Below are 18,061 nucleotides of genomic sequence, written 5' to 3' on the forward strand. Positions count from 1 at the left end.
TATCTCTCAACACCATCCAGTTCTATAATTGCCCTATATTTTTCAACTGTGCTGTTTCACAAAAGTTCTGAACCTTTCTATTCTCAGATTATACATATTGTAAATTTAAGATAAAAAGTTTTACTAAGAGCATTATATTTTTAATCGATTGACTATGACTTTTTACATCACCCAGCAGTGCTATTTGCAGAGTTAACTCTAGGGGCCTCATTTACAAAACGGATTTAAGATCAATTTTGATCTTAAGTCTGATTTACGCAGAAAACCAAGTATAAGTAGTTATTTATAAAACCTTACTTTGACGTGGAAATTATCATCTCTATGCCAAGTCAAAACTTGACGTAAGTGATTTTCCTGCTGGTTATGTAGGGGTATTGCAGTTTGGAATGCATATGCTTCCAAGCCTGTGGTGAACTTTGCATAAGCTTTATGAACAATTTGTTAGGAATTATCAATTACAGGTGTGAGGAATGAATGGCCAAACGCAAGGTGAATTAAAAACAGGATGCGATGTGTGTCAAATTAGAAAAAGTAACCATGGCTGTTCTTGCGTTATTGGAAGACATTGGAAACCATGCTTTCAGAAGGGAGAGAGTTTTCAGAGACCAGATTTACTTTTTTAAGCATGATGATCCATGGTTTATGAATCGCTATCGTCTCCCAATACCGTTTCTGTTAGATGTGTCCGCGGATTGAGACCCTGATCTGGAAGGGAAGACACGGTGTAATCATACCATACCCGTATCTGTCCAAGTACTGTCCACTCTGGGATTCCTCGCTACTGGGACATTCCAGACGGAAATGAGTGACAGGTCGGGTATATCACAGCCATCATTCAGCCGCATCCTGCTACAAATGATCGAGGCGATTCTACACATACTGCCCACGAGATACATTAGTTTCCCATTTACAGCCGACGAACAGGCGCGCGTCAAAGCCGAGTTTGTCCGCTCATTTAATTTCCCAGGGGTCATAGGTGCAGTTGACTGCACGCATATTGCCTTCAGCGCACCGTCTGTAGATGAACATGCATATGGTAACAGGAAGATATTCTATTCATTGAATGTTCAGATCTGCGATGCCCGTATGCAACTACTCAATGTATGCTCCAAGTGGCCAGGGTCTACGCACGACTCATTCATTCTGCGCCACAGCAGAGTAGGCGTGCGTCTAGAAGCAGGTGAGTTCTCGGTGAGTTTTCCCCCCACCCTATGAGGTGTGACCGGGGCTATCCACTGAACGTGGCTTCTCACTCCCTTTGCTGATCCAGAAGAGCAGAGGAAATGCGCTACAATTTGGCGCATGGCAGAACAAGGTCGGTTGTGGAGCGCACCATCGGACTTCTGAAGGACAAGTGGCATTGCCTTGACGTATCAGGTGGAAAACTCCTTTACAAGCCAGAGAAGGTAACTTAATTTAATAAAATTACAAAACTTAAATGTAGTTATAAATAGGTCAACTTCAACAAACATACCAACTGTTAGTTTGTTCCTTATATAATGACAAACCGGGGTGTAGGTTTAACTACTTTTAATGAACATATACTTCAGCTAGAAAACTCCGTGTTTAGCCATGCAAGGCATTCTTTAACCAACTCCCGCGCCCTCATAGCCTGCTGGGTAACGTAGTCTAAATGTTATTAACACATAACAACACACCAACATTTAATTCTAATTGCACATCAAGTTTCTGGCCAAATAGCTGAAAAGTTTTTAATTTGGCCCTACAGTTACTGAGCTGTCCCGTTGAAGCTTGTTCATTTTGTAGCAATGCTAGTGTAAACGAATGGAATCAACTGATTCCTATCGTTTCCACTAGCATTGCAACAAAATGCGAACAGATTTCAAGGGGACATCTCAGTAACTGTAGTGCAAGTTTGTTTGACAAGAACATTGGTGTGCAATTTCAAACCTAAATAAAATGTTGGCCTGTTTTAAGAATGGTTTCCCTCCCCAATCAAAGGTGACATGCATAATACTGAAATGTCACAACATAGCCCTGAGTCATGATATTGACATTGAAATGGATGCAGAGATTAGAATGGACCCCCAAGAGTCTCCTAACCCACCACCCAATGAAGCACCTGCCCCGGCTGAAGCAGTGAGGAGGCGGCCGCTCATACAGAAATTGGGCGTAAGAAACAGGGGGTGGGGCAGGGGGATGGACATAGGAAGTTAAGACCAGGTTTAGCCATTGTTCTTTCACTTACATCTGAGTTTCACAAGAGAAGGTCACGGTTGGTTTGTGGGGTATCCTTCATTTATTTGGCGTGGGCTACGGCCAAACAGTACCCTGTGTGAAGTTGGGCAAGGCTCCGCTTCCCCCAGAAGCAGACGAGGGCAAGCGAATGGAGCCTGTTGTTGTGGTGGGCCGGACCTGTGTTGGGGACTTTTGTCATGTCCCTGTGGAGGGGGTGCCCTGCTCTGCCCTGGTGGACACTGGGTCCACAGTAACCGTGGTGAGGCCGGATATTGTGCAAGGTTGGACTCAGTTTGAGCCCACAACTGTGCAGCTCCGCACAGTCAAAAGTGAGCTGGCACCCATGAAGTGAAGGGAATAATGATTGACAGTAGGGGGCAGGTCTGTGCGGCATCCTGTGTGGGTGGCGTCTGTGCAGGACCCTTGTATCCTGGGGTTGGACTTTCCTAGGAACACAGGCTGCCAGTTAGACCTAAATGGGGGCACAGTGAGCTTCAATGGAGGGCTGGCAGTTACCATGGCCCCCCCTAATGTCACATTCACTCAACCCAACAAACCCTTTACTCCACCAGTTAAAGCAGCAGAGACTCATGGCTGCCATCCCTCCCCCACATCTGTGTGTGACTTTTCCCCAGCCCCCGTATCCTACGGCTGTGTGTTACATTCCCCCAGCTACCTCCACAACACATCCCTCCGTGAATTCGGGCCGCACACCCCCAGCCCAGATACCCCTGATGGGAGAGGAGGACACTGTCTGCAGTGAGGGAAATATGGGGGAGGAACTGTTTTGGTCTTGACCCCGAGCAGCAGGAACAGTTGTGGCAGTTGCTGTTTGAATTCAGAGACAGCTTTGCGCTGAGTGAGGAAGAGATGGTTCAGACTCATCTGGTGCAGCATGAGATCGACATGGGTGATGCTCGACCCATCAAGATGTGTCCCCGCCGTATCCCGCTGGCATGCCAGGAGGCGGCAGACTGTGTTGGAGATGCAGCGGGCAGACTTCATCAAGCCCTCAGAGAGCCTCTGGGCGGCACCAGTCGTTATAGTTCCTAAGAAGGGGGGCAAGCTGAGGTTCTGTGCGGACTACAGGCAGCTGAATGAGGTAACCAGAAAGGACTCATACCTCATATCGATGAGTCGCTAGACCTGGTTAGGGGGTCCTCCTGGTTCTCCTCACTAGACCTCCGCAGTGGCTACTTGCAGGTGCCCCTCTCCCCAGAGGCCAGAGCCAAAACTGCATTCTCCACTAACAGAGGACACTGGCAGTTCAAGGACCTGTGCTTCGGCCTGTGCAACGCTCCAGCTACTTTTGAGCATTTGATGCAGCAGGGACGGGACACAGACCTACAGCCGGTGCTACAGTGGGAAGAGGCGCAGGTGAGGCCACCATGGGAAGAGGTGACAGCGCTCTCACTCACGACCAAAGGGTTGTGGTCAAAGTTTGAGAGACTGCGGCTGGCTGATGGCGTGCTACAGCGGGCATGGAAGGAGTCAGCTATGGGATAGGAGAGGTGGCAGGTGGTGGTCCCAAAAGTATTGCGGGAGGCTGTTTTATTGGGGGCAGCACAAGAGGGATGTGGAGGACTTTTGCTGCCGCTGTGACAACTGCACAGCGAGAAAGGGCCCCCCGGGCCGCTCTCATGCTCAGCTCCAACAGTTCCCAGTGGGGGAGGGTGGGAGTGGATGTAGTTGGGCTGTTCCCCACCACAGACAGTGGAAACCGCTGGGTGCTCACGGCCATGGACTATTTTACAAAATGGCCTGAGGCCTATGCTCTGCCTGACCAGGAGGCAGAGACCATCGTCGATGCCCTGGCAGCGGGGATGTTCAGCAGGTTTGGAGTTGCGGAGTCCATCCACAGTGACCAAGGCAGAAACTTTGAGTCCCGTGTGTTTGCCACCATGTGTGAGAGGCTGGGTATGCACAAGACCTGCACTACTCCTCTCCATCCTCAAAGTGATGGCCTTGTGGAGCACTTCAACAAAACGCTTGGACAGCAGCTGGCCATCGTCTCTGCCAAACACCAGCATGAACGGGACAAGCACCTCCTGCACGCCTGCCCTCATGCTGGGGAGAGAGATCCGCACCCCTGCGGAGATGGCGTTTGGTCGGTCCCTGGATAGCCCTCATGTTCCCCCGGGGCCGGAGTATGCCAAGAGACTCCAGGACCGCCTGGAGACAGCCCACACCTTCGCCAGAGAGCAGCTGGTGAATGCAGGTGTGAGGCAGAAGAGGAACTATGACGTGCACACCCGGGGAAGGCACTTTGTGGCTGGGGAGCTGGTCTGGGTCTACAGCACCCTAAGAAAAAAAGGCAGATGCCCCAAGTTGGACAGTCACTGGGTGGGACCCTGCAGTGTCCTGGAGAGGGTATGGGAGGTTGTTTACCAGGTGCAGTTTCCTCCCAGGGGGAGAAAGGTGGCACTGCACCGGGACAGGTTACATACAGAGGGGCCTCTTCTCCCCAAACCCCAGGGACCCCCACAATTCCCCTCTCTGGAAATGACATTCTCCAGGCACCCACCCCCAGGTGCCACAGACAAGGCTCCAGACAGCCCACTCCTGTCTCCCTCCCTGTGTCACCGTGTGGTTCCCCGGAGCCAGGGACTGTATTCTCCGTTCCCGCTTCCTTGTCCCGCATATCCCTACCTTCATCTCCTGGGTCCCAGAGGGGAAGCCCCCTGCCACAGATGAGCCCCCTGTTTCACATCTGGACACTCTGCGACCATCACGGCCACGCAGGCAAAGGAGACCTCCGGGTCGCTTCAGAGACTTTGTTTGTTCCCTCGGGGACGAAGGACTTTGTGGTGGGGGGGGCTGTGATGCGACCTGCACAGACAGCTGTGTGTTATGTGTTAGGCTATTAGTTGGTTGTGTTGTACTTACCAGTACCCAGTGTTCGCTGGGTCCGACATGCCAATCAACCTGCTATCTGCCAATCACAGGGAATGCCTGGAATGTTCTGATGCTGGGCATCCTGGTGATTGGCGGAGTGGCGTGGAGGGAAGGGGGATGGAGCATTGGAAGTTAAGACCAGGTTTAGCCATTGTTCTTTCTCTTATGTTTGGGTTTCACAAGAGAATGTCACGGTTGCTTTGTGGGGTATCCTTCATTTACAGTGCCTTGCGAAAGTATTCGGCCCCCTTGAACTTTGCGACCTTTTGCCACATTTCAGGCTTCAAACATAAAGATATAAAACTGTATTTTTTTGTGAAGAATCAACAACAAGTGGGACACAATCATGAAGTGGAACGACATTTATTGGATGTTTCAAACTTTTTTAACAAATCAAAAACTGAAAAATTGGGCGTGCAAAATTATTCAGACCCCTTAAGTTAATACTTTGTAGCACCACCTTTTGCTGCGATTACAGCTGTAAGTCGCTTGGGGTATGTCTCTATCAGTTTTGCACATCGAGAGACTGACATTTTTTCCCATTCTTCCTTGCAAAACAGCTCGAGCTCAGTGAGGTTGGATGGAGAGCATTTGTGAACAGCAGTTTTCAGTTCTTTCCACAGATTCTCGATTGGATTCAGGTCTGGACTTTGACTTGGCCATTCTAACACCTGGATATGTTTATTTTTGAACCATTCCATTGTAGATTTTGCTTTATGTTTTGGATCATTGTCTTGTTGGAAGACAAATCTCCGTCCCAGTCTCAGGTCTTTTGCAGACTCCATCAGGTTTTCTTCCAGAATGGTCCTGTATTTGGCTCCATCCATCTTCCCATCAATTTTAACCATCTTCCCTGTCCCTGCTGAAGAAAAGCAGGCCCAAACCATGATGCTGCCACCACCATGTTTGACAGTGGGCATGGTGTGTTCAGGGTGATGAGCTGTGTTGCTTTTACGCCAAACATAACGTTTTGCATTGTTGCCAAAAAGTTAAATTTTGGTTTCATCTGACCAGAGCACCTTCTTCCACATGTTTGGTGTGTCTCTCAGGTGGCTTGTGGCAAACTTTAAACGACACTTTTTATGGATATCTTTAAGAAATGGCTTTCTTCTTGCCAGTCTTCCATAAAGGCCAGATTTGTGCAATATACGACTGATTGTTGTCCTATGGACAGAGTCTCCCACCTCAGCTGTAGATCTCTGCAGTTCATCCAGAGTGATCATGGGCCTCTTGGCTGCATCTCTGATCAGTCTTCTCCTTGTATGAGCTGAAAGTTTAGAGGGACGGCCAGGTCTTGGTAGATTTGCAGTGGTCTGATACTCCTTCCATTTCAATATTATCGCTTGCACAGTGCTCCTTGGGATGTTTAAAGCTTGGGAAATCTTTTTGTATCCAAATCCGACTTCTTCACAACAGTATCTCGGACCTGCCTGGTGTGTTCCTTGTTCTTCATGATGCTCTCTGCGCTTTTAACGGACCTCTGAGACTATCACAGTGCAGGTGCATTTATACGGAGACTTGATTACACACAGGTGGATTGTATTTATCATCATTAGTCATTTAGGTCAACATTGGATCATTCAGAGATCCTCACTGAACTTCTGGAGAGAGTTTGCTGCACTGAAAGTAAAGGGGCTGAATAATTTTGCACGCCCAATTTTTCAGTTTTTGATTTGTTAAAACAGTTTGAAATATCCAATAAATGTTGTTCCACTTCATGATTGTGTCCCACTTGTTGTTGATTCTTCACAAAAAAATAGTTTTATATATTTATGTTTGAAGCCTGAAATGTGGCAAAAGGTCGCAAAGTTCAAGGGGGCCAAATACTTTCGCAAGGCACTGTATTTGGCGTGGGCTACGGCCAAACAGTAGCCTGTGTGAAGTTGGGTTAATAAACAGTCAATTCGTAAACTCAAACCTCTGTCTGCACAATTGTTCCTTTATGATCTAGTCAGGTCATTACAGTATTAAGTTACTGACAACCAAGTTTCATTCCCTTAATTACTTACCCTGATCCAGTGACGCAGTCGTGGGGGATTCACGCGCCGACGTTACTGCTAAACGATGTAAAAGTTGGAATTAAACCATATGAAAAATAGAAGAACCTCACCTTTTTTGAAACATTCACTGCCGCCGTCAGAGCATGTGCCAGTGTATGTGCTTTCCCCAATGCTTGCCCCGATGCGCTGGTTCATTTTGGAGAGCTCCGGCGTGCCAGGGCCCCCTCCCGTTGTCTCAATGCTGTGCGGTTATATATGGCTGCTACCCCCCCCCCCCCCCCCCCCCCCCAGCACGCATAAAGCAACTATTTCTGTCTTACAATCTCTCTCCACCAGGTGTAGCACTTCTATCATCCTTTAAAAACAAGAAATGGACAGTGTCAGGGGTAAGATGGGGATACCTAGTCACTTTTTCCGTCATCATTGCATGCGATCTTCATTCTCAAAGCCGCTGTTTACTTCCAAGATCACTTTAGCACCGCCCTAAAAAAACAATTCAAATTCGACACAAACCTTCAAATAGGTATGTAATGACACGTTATAAAACTCTTTGTTGTGTTTTATTTACATTTTAGAGGCGATAAGGTGATAAGTTGGACAGATCGAGTGAAAAAAAGCAATTTTCCCACACATCTCTCCTTCTCACTATCAGGCATTAGTTTCGCTTCCCCACCCGCCATTTTTAAAAAGACCCGAAGGGGGCTCATTGCCTTGTTGAATTATGCAGAAACAGGCAGCGTTGAGGTCATGTAATTGATTTATTTGGAAAGGGGAGAAATTGTGCTTTACAATGGTATTGACATTACAGTTGATATGGAAGTATTACGTTTTTGGGGCGCTTAAATAAGGGCAATTGTATGGACCAAGGTGATGTACGAGTTTACGTTACATCTAGCTACATATTGAAATTCTGTTCTCTCAGTCCAGGCGAACAACGTATGAATTTATGGTTGGATCAAAATCGCCATTATAATCATCCCTATCTCAATCCATGGATAATTTAGGAAAGGGACAATTTTAGCTAGCTAGCCACGGGAGGACAACACCAAATGCAACAACTCAAGTTGTTTCTGTCAATGACGTATTTGTCTTAATGCGATGTGTTTTCTGCACCAGGACTCTTCACAGTTGAGCTCACTTAGCCAATCAGCGTTGAGCTAAACTATTATTTTATACTTTATCTTTTATCAAGGGAGGTCAAATGCTCTTTTGTTACCCTTGCATTCAATGTACCGGCTTCAACAATATCATAGTCTTTATGACCAGACAGCATCAGATAGATGGCCTGCACATGCAGAGACAAAAGGGGCACTGTTTCACTCACTCGGATGCTTTCTTGAGATACAATACATTCAGCCTCTTGCCAACTGACGGACATTTAGGAAACACAGAGAGACAAAATATATGTACAACTATTATTTTTTTGTCTTGGTAAATGGAGCATTTCTCCAATGTTAAGTCGGTCTAATATTAACTCAAACATAGACACTAGTTTCATGGTAGTTTAATTTCAACATAATTATTCATCACTCACAAGTTCATGTTTAACCAGAAATATATCTATGTCTGGAGGATGCACCTTATAGAATGGCCAACATAATAGTTATTATTATTATTATTATTATTACTGAATATAAGGCATCTGACATAAGATCATTTACATTGTAGAGCCTACACCTTCCGCACATACAGAATTGTTTAATTGAATGTTTTGAGGCATGGGGGTATTGGAGTAGTTAGAGTGTGGTACTGGGGGTAAAGGGTGTACTGAACTTGATCACTGCCAAACTCTCAATGGAAAGAATATTTGGTAACACCGTATTTGACACGTACTGCACTCTATGACAGTCTCAACATGTGGTAATAAAATAATATACAATTCAAGTGTTACCAAATATTTTCTGACTGACAGGGGGGACGACTGGGATGACACCTCAAATCCTATGGTAAACACATGTTTACAAAGTAAACAATACAGTAGTTATGGGCTTCATCTATGCATTTAATAGTGTTAGTAGTAATGGACGGTTATGATTTGAGTCCCAACAATGTTTTCGCAGGCCAGGGTAGGCCAAGCATTATAAAGTCCTTTTCCATCTGAGCTGTGACCACAGACACAACACGATACAGAATCTCAGGAGAACTTCACTGGCTGACAGACTCTGTCTAGAAGACATCTATTAGAAGCCATCTTGGCCCGTCCCAGTGAGCACAAGCCATAGAAAATATGTATTTTCAACCAGAAATACATATTTTGAACGTCTTTTTAACCCAACACATTTATTTTCAACATCTGTTGCTCAATGTGGTTGGACTCTAGAATCTCTGATGTGAAACAGCAGACAAATACATATCAACAACAATGTAAATGGGATTCCTATGGCACAAAGTAACAATCACTGTTTGCAAGCTCCGTGGATAAGAGTTCATATCCTCTAGAGAGAGCTCAGCTAGCTCTGTGGTGGGGATGAAGTCCATTATAAAGCTGGGGAGCAAAGTGGGACAGTTCCTTTGTTTGCCTCCATAGCTGAAGATGAGAAAAAGACTGCCGTCCTCTTCTTTATGTCTGGGGAGATGCAGCACCAACTCCTCCTTCCCTTCCGCCACTTTCTTTGTACAACTCACTGTCTCGCTCCACATTTAAAGTGTCCAAAGACTCCCCTACCGTATCAACACGTACACACACATGCAATAATACACTGAGCAAATAAAAACCATGGGTTAGGTTATAACGTTACATTTATATAGATTTATACATACATATAAATTCATATACTTTCAGGAATGTTAATATTTTTTCTTTTTTTTTCTTAAGGTACAAAATAACTTCTCATATGACAATAATATTCGACATATTAAAAACAATTATCAAGTCTCTTCTTAAAAAAAAAAAAATCCCATAATAAAAATAAGTTCTATGTTTTATTTTACAATATATTTTATTTTTGCTCTCTGGCAGCAGGTCCCTTGTTTTGTTTGTGGTTGTTTCCATGGCGATGACATGATATTACAACGGGCACTTGGCACAGCCACACTCCAGGGTGGTCTCCATCTCCTCAGAGTACGAGGATCCGTCGGTGCACTTGAAGACCACTTTCCGCCTCCGGCTCTTGGATGGTGCGCAGCAGAAGCCTCCGTCGCAGGCGCGGGGACACTCCACCCGGGGGATCTTACTGGTCGAGGTGCACGTCTTCATGGGCTGGTGCCGCTTCAGCAGATCACGCACCACCTCTCCCTGGCACGCCGGTTCTGTGGGGTGGGGGTGGGGACAATCAGAAAGGTTCACTGTCACTATAGCATCTGATTTTATTAATGGATTATATTAGATAGCCTAACTGAAAAATTACATATCATTCCTATGGACCTCTGAGAATCAAGTTTCTATGTACAATAAAAATGTCCATACATCAGCATGACAGTTTCTGTGTGTGTGTTCCTCTCACCTGCGTCACAGGTAGGGCCAGTGTAGCCCGGCTGGCAATGGCAAGAGGGCTCCCCGCTCTCTGTGACCCTACACTCCCCGTGTCCACACTGGTGTCCTTTACAAGCTTGGGGCTCCTCTCTCCTGTCACAGTACTGCCCTGTGTATCCGTCAGCACAATGACAACTGTAGGACGACGCCTTAGGCACACACAGCCCATGGACACACCTGGAACAAAGAGATGCAGACAATATGAGGAATGTTAATGTGTGTGTGTTTTTGGGGTGTAAAATGTACCCACGTTGAGTACAAATGATTCATATTTATAATGTTATTAAACATGGGAAAGTGTAAAAGTACGAGTTTGTTTCTGTGTGAATGTAACGTGTTGAAGACAATGCCTCAATCTACGAGTAATTCATTATGAACTAGTTATGACTACAGGCCTATGAGGTGTCCTGTATAGGCCATACCTGCTGCTCTGACAGGGGCTAGGGGCGATCCTCTGGTCACAGAGGGGTCCGCTGCGGCTGGGTGGGCACTCACAGGACACACCCGTCTCCCCCCTCTGTCTGCAGGCGCCCTGGGCACACACGCTGCAAGAGTGGCAGCCTGGCAGGATGCCTTCCAACCCGCGCGGCGCTGCCCCCAGATCCTGGAGCTCTCCGTTGATCCTGACGTTGTGGATGCAGCCGTTGAAGGCCTGGGGGCTGCGATCGGGACCTGAACGCAGTCCGGACGCCATTACCGCTGAGGGCACACCTGGAGGGGAGGAGGAGGAGGAGGGATGGAAGAATTAAGGGGTTAGATCATTCTGACATTCTGGTTTGACGTTCTGACATTTTGTGAAATGTAAATGCAAACAAAAAACATGCTTATGAGACAATATATTTAAGTATCCTCAAAATCACTAGGTATGCGTAGTGGTGTTTTTTAATAATTTTTTTACACAAGGCAATGGTGTGTACAGGTACAGTGCCTTGCGAAAGTATTCAGCCCCCTTGAACTTTGCGACCTTTTGCCACATTTCAGGCTTCAAACATAAAGATATAAAACTGTATTTTTTTGTGAAGAATCAACAACAAGTGGGACACAATCATGAAGTGGAACGACATTTATTGGATATTTCAAACTTTTTTAACAAATCAAAAACTGAAAAATTGGGCGCGCAAAATTATTCAGCCCCCTTAAGTTAATACTTTGTAGCGCCACCTTTTGCTGCGATTACAGCTGTAAGTCGCTTGGGGTATGTCTCTATCAGTTTTGCACATCGAGAGACTGACATTCTTTCCCATTCCTCCTTGCAAAACAGCTCGAGCTCAGTGAGGTTGGATGGAGAGCATTTGTGAACAGCAGTTTTCAGTTCTTTCCACAGATTCTCGATTGGATTCAGGTCTGGACTTTGACTTGGCCATTCTAACACCTGGATATGTTTATTTTTGAACCATTCCATTGTAGATTTTGCTCTATGTTTTGGATCATTGTCTTGTTGGAAGACAAATCTCCGTCCCAGTCTCAGGTCTTTTGCAGACTCCATCAGGTTTTCTTCCAGAATGGTCCTGTATTTGGCTCCATCCATCTTCCCATCAATTTTAACCATCTTCCCTGTCCCTGCTGAAGAAAAGCAGGCCCAAACCATGATGCTGCCACCACCATGTTTGACGGTGGGGATGGTGTGTTCAGCTGTGTTGCTTTTACGCCAAACATAACGTTTTGCATTGTTGCCAAAAAGTTCAATTTTGGTTTCATCTGACCAGAGCACCTTCTTCCACATGTTTGGTGTGTCTCCCAGGTGGCTTGTGGCAAACTTTAAACTACACTTTTTATGGATATCTTTAAGAAATGGCTTTCTTCTTGCCACTCTTCCATAAAGGCCAGATTTGTGCAATATACGACTGATTGTTGTCCTATGGACAGAGTCTCCCACCTCAGCTGTAGATCTCTGCAGTTCATCCAGAGTGATCATGGGCCTCTTGGCGGCATCTCTGATCAGTCTTCTCCTTGTATGAGCTGAAAGTTTATAGAGGGACGGCCAGGTCTTGGTAGATTTGCAGTGGTCTGATACTCCTTCCATTTCAATATGATCACTTGCACAGTGCTCCTTGGGATGTTTAAAGCTTGGGAAGTCTTTTTGTATACAAATCCGGCTTTAAACTTCTTCACAACAGTATCTCGGACCTGCCTGGTGTGTTCCTTGTTCTTCATGATGCTCTCTGCGCTTTTAACGGACCTCTGAGACTATCACAGTGCAGGTGCATTTATACAGAGATTTGATTACACACAGGTGGATTGTATTTATCATCATTAGTCATTTAGGTCAACATTGGATCATTCAGAGATCCTCACTGAACTTCTGGAGAGAGTTTGCTGCACTGAAAGTAAAGGGGCTGAATAATTTTGCACGCCCAATTTTTCAGTTTTTGATTTGTTAAAAAGTTTGAAATATCCAATAAATGTTGTTCCACTTCATGATTGTGTCCCACTTGTTGTTGATTCTTCACAAAAAAATACAGTTTTATATCTTTATGTTTGAAGCCTGAAATGTGGCAAAAGGTCGCAAAGTTCAAGGGGGCCGAATACTTTCGCAAGGCACTGTATGTGTACTATATGGGTTTCTGCTTACCTCCTATGTAGAGCTGTGTGTTGTGGTCCACAGAGGGCTGGCGCGGCAGCTTGCCCAGGCTCTTGGGGGATCCCTTGTCTACCACCAGGCTCAGAGAGTGGTTCTGAATCAGGAGCTCCACCGTGTGGAATAGACCGTCACTCACAGACTCAACACTGGAGAGAGAGAGAGAGAGAGAGAGACAGAAAAACGTGGTTCAACAACACTGCACAGAGACAAGGAAAGAGAGGGGACACAGGGCAATAGCAACACATGGTAGGAATATAGGAGTTGTTATAGGAGAAAAACATCTGATTCAAGTACAAATTCAGTAGAAAAGGAGACTTGGAATGGCCTCATACAATAAACGTAGCTGTTTTTTCTATAGGACCTCACACATTATTCTGTGGCAGTTGAATTGTTATAGAGCACTCGTTTGGTGTTATTAAGGAGAGTAGGGTGTTTAAAGCTTTCGCTGGCCGTGATTCTAGGCAGCCATGCGGTTTGAGACCTCTCACACACGTACTGTGTGGAGGGTAAGAGCTCTGTGAGCGTAGGGACACGTATCACTCTGGACCTGTGAACAGTAGCAGCACTCTGGAGGAGGCCAGTGTATGTGTGCCTTTCACACTACTCATGTTTAAACCATGGCAAGGCACCTCCTCACCCAGCCCGCAAAAACCTCCCCGCGCCAGCAAACTCCAACTGGAATAGCAAGCTATGATGCTGGTGGGTTCAGGCTGAGCTAGATGATTTTGGCCCTCACAATGATAATAGGCCTGTTGCCGTTGGACTGCTCCAGTTCCCACACTGGCTGACTGGCTTACTGCTGGGTACAGAACAGGCTGTACTCCCTCTGGGCTCTGGGCCCGCTTGGTTACTGATGGGTAATTGTGTTTGGTCTAAGGGCTGATACAACAGTAGCCTGGGGTATGAGGTCGTAACCCCGCTGGATCTTGGGAGGGGAGGAGAGTCGAGGAGGGGGTAGATGCGGTGATTTGAGGTTAGGCTACAAGGCTCTGACTCTGGGTGAAGGGGTAGATGAGTCCAAGCTGAGGGGGTCAGAATAGAGTGGTAGATGGGGCCGGATTAGAGGGGTAGATGGGTCATGTTGAGGGGTAGATGGGGCCGGATTAGAGGGGTAGATGGGTCATGTTGAGGGGTAGATGGGGCCGGATTAGAGGGGTAGATGGGGCTGGATTAGAGGGGAAGATGGGTCATGTAGATGGGGCCGGATTAGAGGGGTAGATGGGTCATGTTGAGGGGTAGATGGGGCCGGATTAGAGGGGTAGATGGGTCATGTTGAGGGGTAGATGGGGCCGGATTAGAGGGGTAGATGGGTCATGTTGAGGGGTAGATGGGGCCGGATTAGAGGGGTAGATGGGTCATGTTGAGGGGTAGATGGGGCCGGATTAGAGGGGTAGATGGGTCATGTTGAGGGGTAGATGGGGCCGGATTAGAGGGGTAGATGGGTCATGTTGAGGGGTAGATGTGGCCGGATTAGAGGGGTAGATGGGTCATGTTGAGGGGTAGATGGGGCCGGATTAGAGGGGTAGATGGGTCATGTTGAGGGGTAGATGGGGCCGGATTAGAGGGGTAGATGGGTCATGTTGAGGGGTAGATGGGGCCGGATTAGAGGGGTAGGTGGGGCTGGATTAGAGGGGTAGATGGGTCATGTTGAGGGGTAGATGTGGCCGGATTAGAGGGGTAGATGGGTCATGTTGAGGGGTAGATGGGGCCGGATTAGAGGGGTAGATGGGGCTGGATTAGAGGGGAAGATGGGTCATGTTGAGGGGTAGATGTGGCCGGATTAGAGGGGTAGATGGGTCATGTTGAGGGGTAGATGGGGCCGGATTAGAGGGGTAGATGGGTCATGTTGAGGGGTAGATAGGGCCGGATTAGAGGGGTAGATGGGTCATGTTGAGGGGTAGATGGGGCCGGATTAGAGGGGTAGATGGGTCATGTTGAGGGGTAGATGGGGCCGGATTAGAGGGGTAGAGGGGTCATGTTGAGGGGTAGATGTGGCCGGATTAGAGGGGTAGATGGGTCATGTTGAGGGGTAGATAGGGCCGGATTAGAGGGGTAGATGGGTCATGTTGAGGGGTAGATGGGGCCGGATTAGAGGGGTAGATGTGGCCGGATTAGAGGGGTAGATGGGTCATGTTGAGGTGTAGATGGGTCATGTTGAGGGGTAGATGGGTCATGTTGAGGGGTAGATGGGGCTGGATTAGAGGGGTAGATGGGTCATGTTGAGGGGTAGATGGGTCATGTTGAGGGGTAGATGGGGCTGGATTAGAGGGGTAGATGGGTCATGTTGAGGGGTAGATGGGGCTGGATTAGAGGGGTAGATGGGTCATGTTGAGGGGTAGATGGGGCTGGATTAGAGGGGTAGATGGGTCATGTTGAGGGGTAGATGGGGCTGGATTAGAGGGGTAGATGGGGCTGGATTAGAGGGGTAGATGGGTCATGTTGAGGGGTAGATGGGTCATGTTGAGGGGTAGATGGGTCATGTTGAGGGGTAGATGGGGCTGGATTAGAGGGGTAGATGGGTCATGTTGAGGGGTACATGGGGCTGGATTAGAGGGGTAGATGGGTCATGTTGAGGGGTAGATGGGGCTGGATTAGAGGGGTAGATGGGTCATGTTGAGGGGTAGATGGGGTCAGGCTAATCAGCCCTAAGGCCGTCACTGGTATGGACGTTATTCCTGGAGAGGAGACAGGCAGCTACATTACAGACAGCTAGAGACAGTGGTTTGGCAGGGATAGAGCGGGGAAGAGAGAGAGAAAGCGGGAGAGAGAGAAAGATATATAGGGAGAGAGAGAGAGAGAGAGAGAGCGAGAGACCAATGGGTATGGGTGGTGAAATTGATTGCAGCTCTTTCCCTCAACTTCTCCTCTCAGCCCAAAACTAACTCTTCCTATCCTTACCCCAAGAAATGTTTTTGTTCCAAAAACATAAACGAGAGAAAAACCCACTCTCGCCGCCGTTGGGTTGTGGTCTTCTCCAAAAACAGCATACCATCAGGGGAGTTTAGCAAGGCTCCTCCCCCCTACTGCCAGCTCTCCTATTGGCTGATGGTTAAAAACATTTGATTGACACTTCCCGCAGTGGTTCAATGACCGTATTATTAGAATTAACAGCCAGTAGCAAAGTACTGTGAGTTCTGGAGGTGGGCCCAGAACCCAGACAGCTAGAGTCCTGACTGTTCCCTCCATACAGGCCAACACACTGCCAAGACAAAGACCAGCAGTAAAACTAGACAATCAGCACGCTACAAGCACAACGAACCAATGTTCACCCGTAGGTCAAGTGTGTGAGGACTTTAGCACAACACAGCTGAGAGGACAGGTAAAGGACACAACCCCTACACAGCTCAGCAATTGGCCAATGTGGTTTCAGTAAAATAAAAGGTATTCGCTCAACAAAGGGCCAACACAGACGCAGGCAGGCAGCATGTATGGTTTGCATTATGGGCCCGTAATTCAATTCCAGTCTGAAAACAAGGCTTTTGCGACCAACACAATGGTAGGGGCTGCTGCAAAGACCCCCTTCTGCCTTCCTGTCCTCCATTGAAAATGTAAATACCACCATGGAAGTCCGGCTTTATTACACTTTTAATGACATTTTCATCCCGTGTCTGTGGTTTTGACAGCCGTCTTTCATTACGCGGCAATCTGAAAGCCCACATCCTCGCCAAAGGGGGAGTAGCAGGGAAGAACATGGTTTTTGGTTGGAGGCAAAGAGGGTCTAGGAAAAATGTCAAGAGATTTATTTCTGTTTTTATCTCTTTCAAATGACAACCCTGACAACAAGGCGATAATAGTCTTTGGGGGAAAAGTGTGAAGTAATACTAGGTGTTAAACAGAGGAGTCCACATTCTGATACGATGTCATATGACCACAGAGGGGCAGCAGAGTTCTAGCCCAACAAGGTGAATCGTGGAGCTCGGCCCTCCAGCCTTTGCCAATATTGGGTTTTGTCTGTGTTTTGACAAGCTGAAGTTTTCCAGAGGCAATGATATTTTTTTGAGGGGGATGCGGGGACTTTGATGTGTGCCCGGCCTGCGTATTAGCTTAAAGCGGCCCATTATGGAATTCAATAAAAACAAACAGAAAGCCGTGGCAGATTTCAGCAGCGTCGTGTCCCCCTGCAAGTCGACCGGGGGAAATCAATTTCCTGTCAGCCGAGAATCAAATACTCTGTTTTCCTCTCGCAACCGAACCGCATTAGAAATGTCACATACACTAACTTTGAAACAATTACCGGTTGCCTTTATCTGAGTAAAGATACCCTGAACCAGCTTCCCTGTAGACCCTATTAACATTTTAAAATGAAATTAGCCAGAACTATCATTTGCTTACAATGTAGCACTAACCCGACTAGCTTGTTTAGTGTTCAGTCTGAGGAATGGGGGGGGGGTTTGTTTGGCTGCCTGGCTGGCTCCTCTTAGGGATAGCTAGGTCTAACTGCAGCTATCTAAACCATCTTAACGGGTGGGGGTAGCTAGGTGGAAACATAACAGCTATGCCCTTGAAAGGACTTGACTCCAGCTTCCCAGAGACCGGAAGCTAAACATGGTCTAAACACGCCGGTCTCATGGTCTCATTTATGGTGCTTGCCAGTGGTGCAGCATTCTCCAGCCAGATGTCACACTCCATTCTCCTGACCTCTGTGGAACACTTTCTGCCTCCCAATTGTCAATTATCCCCTATATAGTGCACTACTTTTGACCAGGTTTTCACCGGGAGGCCCATCTCTCTCTGACCAGTGATCACCGGGAGGCCCATCTCTCTCTGACCAGTGATCACCGGGAGGCCCATCTCTCTCTGACCAGTGATCACCGGGAGGCCCATCTCTCTCTGACTAGTGATCAACGGGAGGCCCATCTCTTTCTGACCAGTGATCAACGGGAGGCCCATCTCTCTCTGACCAGTGATCAACGG

The 18,061-nt window shown here is 47.2% G+C and overlaps 1 protein-coding gene across 1 annotated transcript in view; it reads right to left on the reverse strand.

Annotated features, from left to right (window-relative positions):
- Positions 1 to 8,583: 8,583 nt before the first annotated feature.
- Positions 8,584 to 18,061, reverse strand: part of LOC110488577 (slit homolog 3 protein) — a 206,978-nt gene continuing 197,500 nt past the window's right edge. Inside the window, 4 exon segments of the mRNA XM_090198173.1 lie at positions 8,584 to 10,343; positions 10,538 to 10,743; positions 10,989 to 11,277; positions 13,139 to 13,293. Of these exon segments, the coding sequence (XP_090054299.1) occupies positions 10,102 to 10,343; positions 10,538 to 10,743; positions 10,989 to 11,277; positions 13,139 to 13,293 (892 nt within the window). The 3' untranslated portion in view covers positions 8,584 to 10,101.

Source organism: Oncorhynchus mykiss, chromosome 14, assembly GCF_057628025.1.
Source record: "Oncorhynchus mykiss isolate SJ-2025 chromosome 14, ASM5762802v1, whole genome shotgun sequence".
In the NCBI taxonomy this organism is placed as follows: Eukaryota; Metazoa; Chordata; class Actinopteri; order Salmoniformes; family Salmonidae; genus Oncorhynchus; species Oncorhynchus mykiss.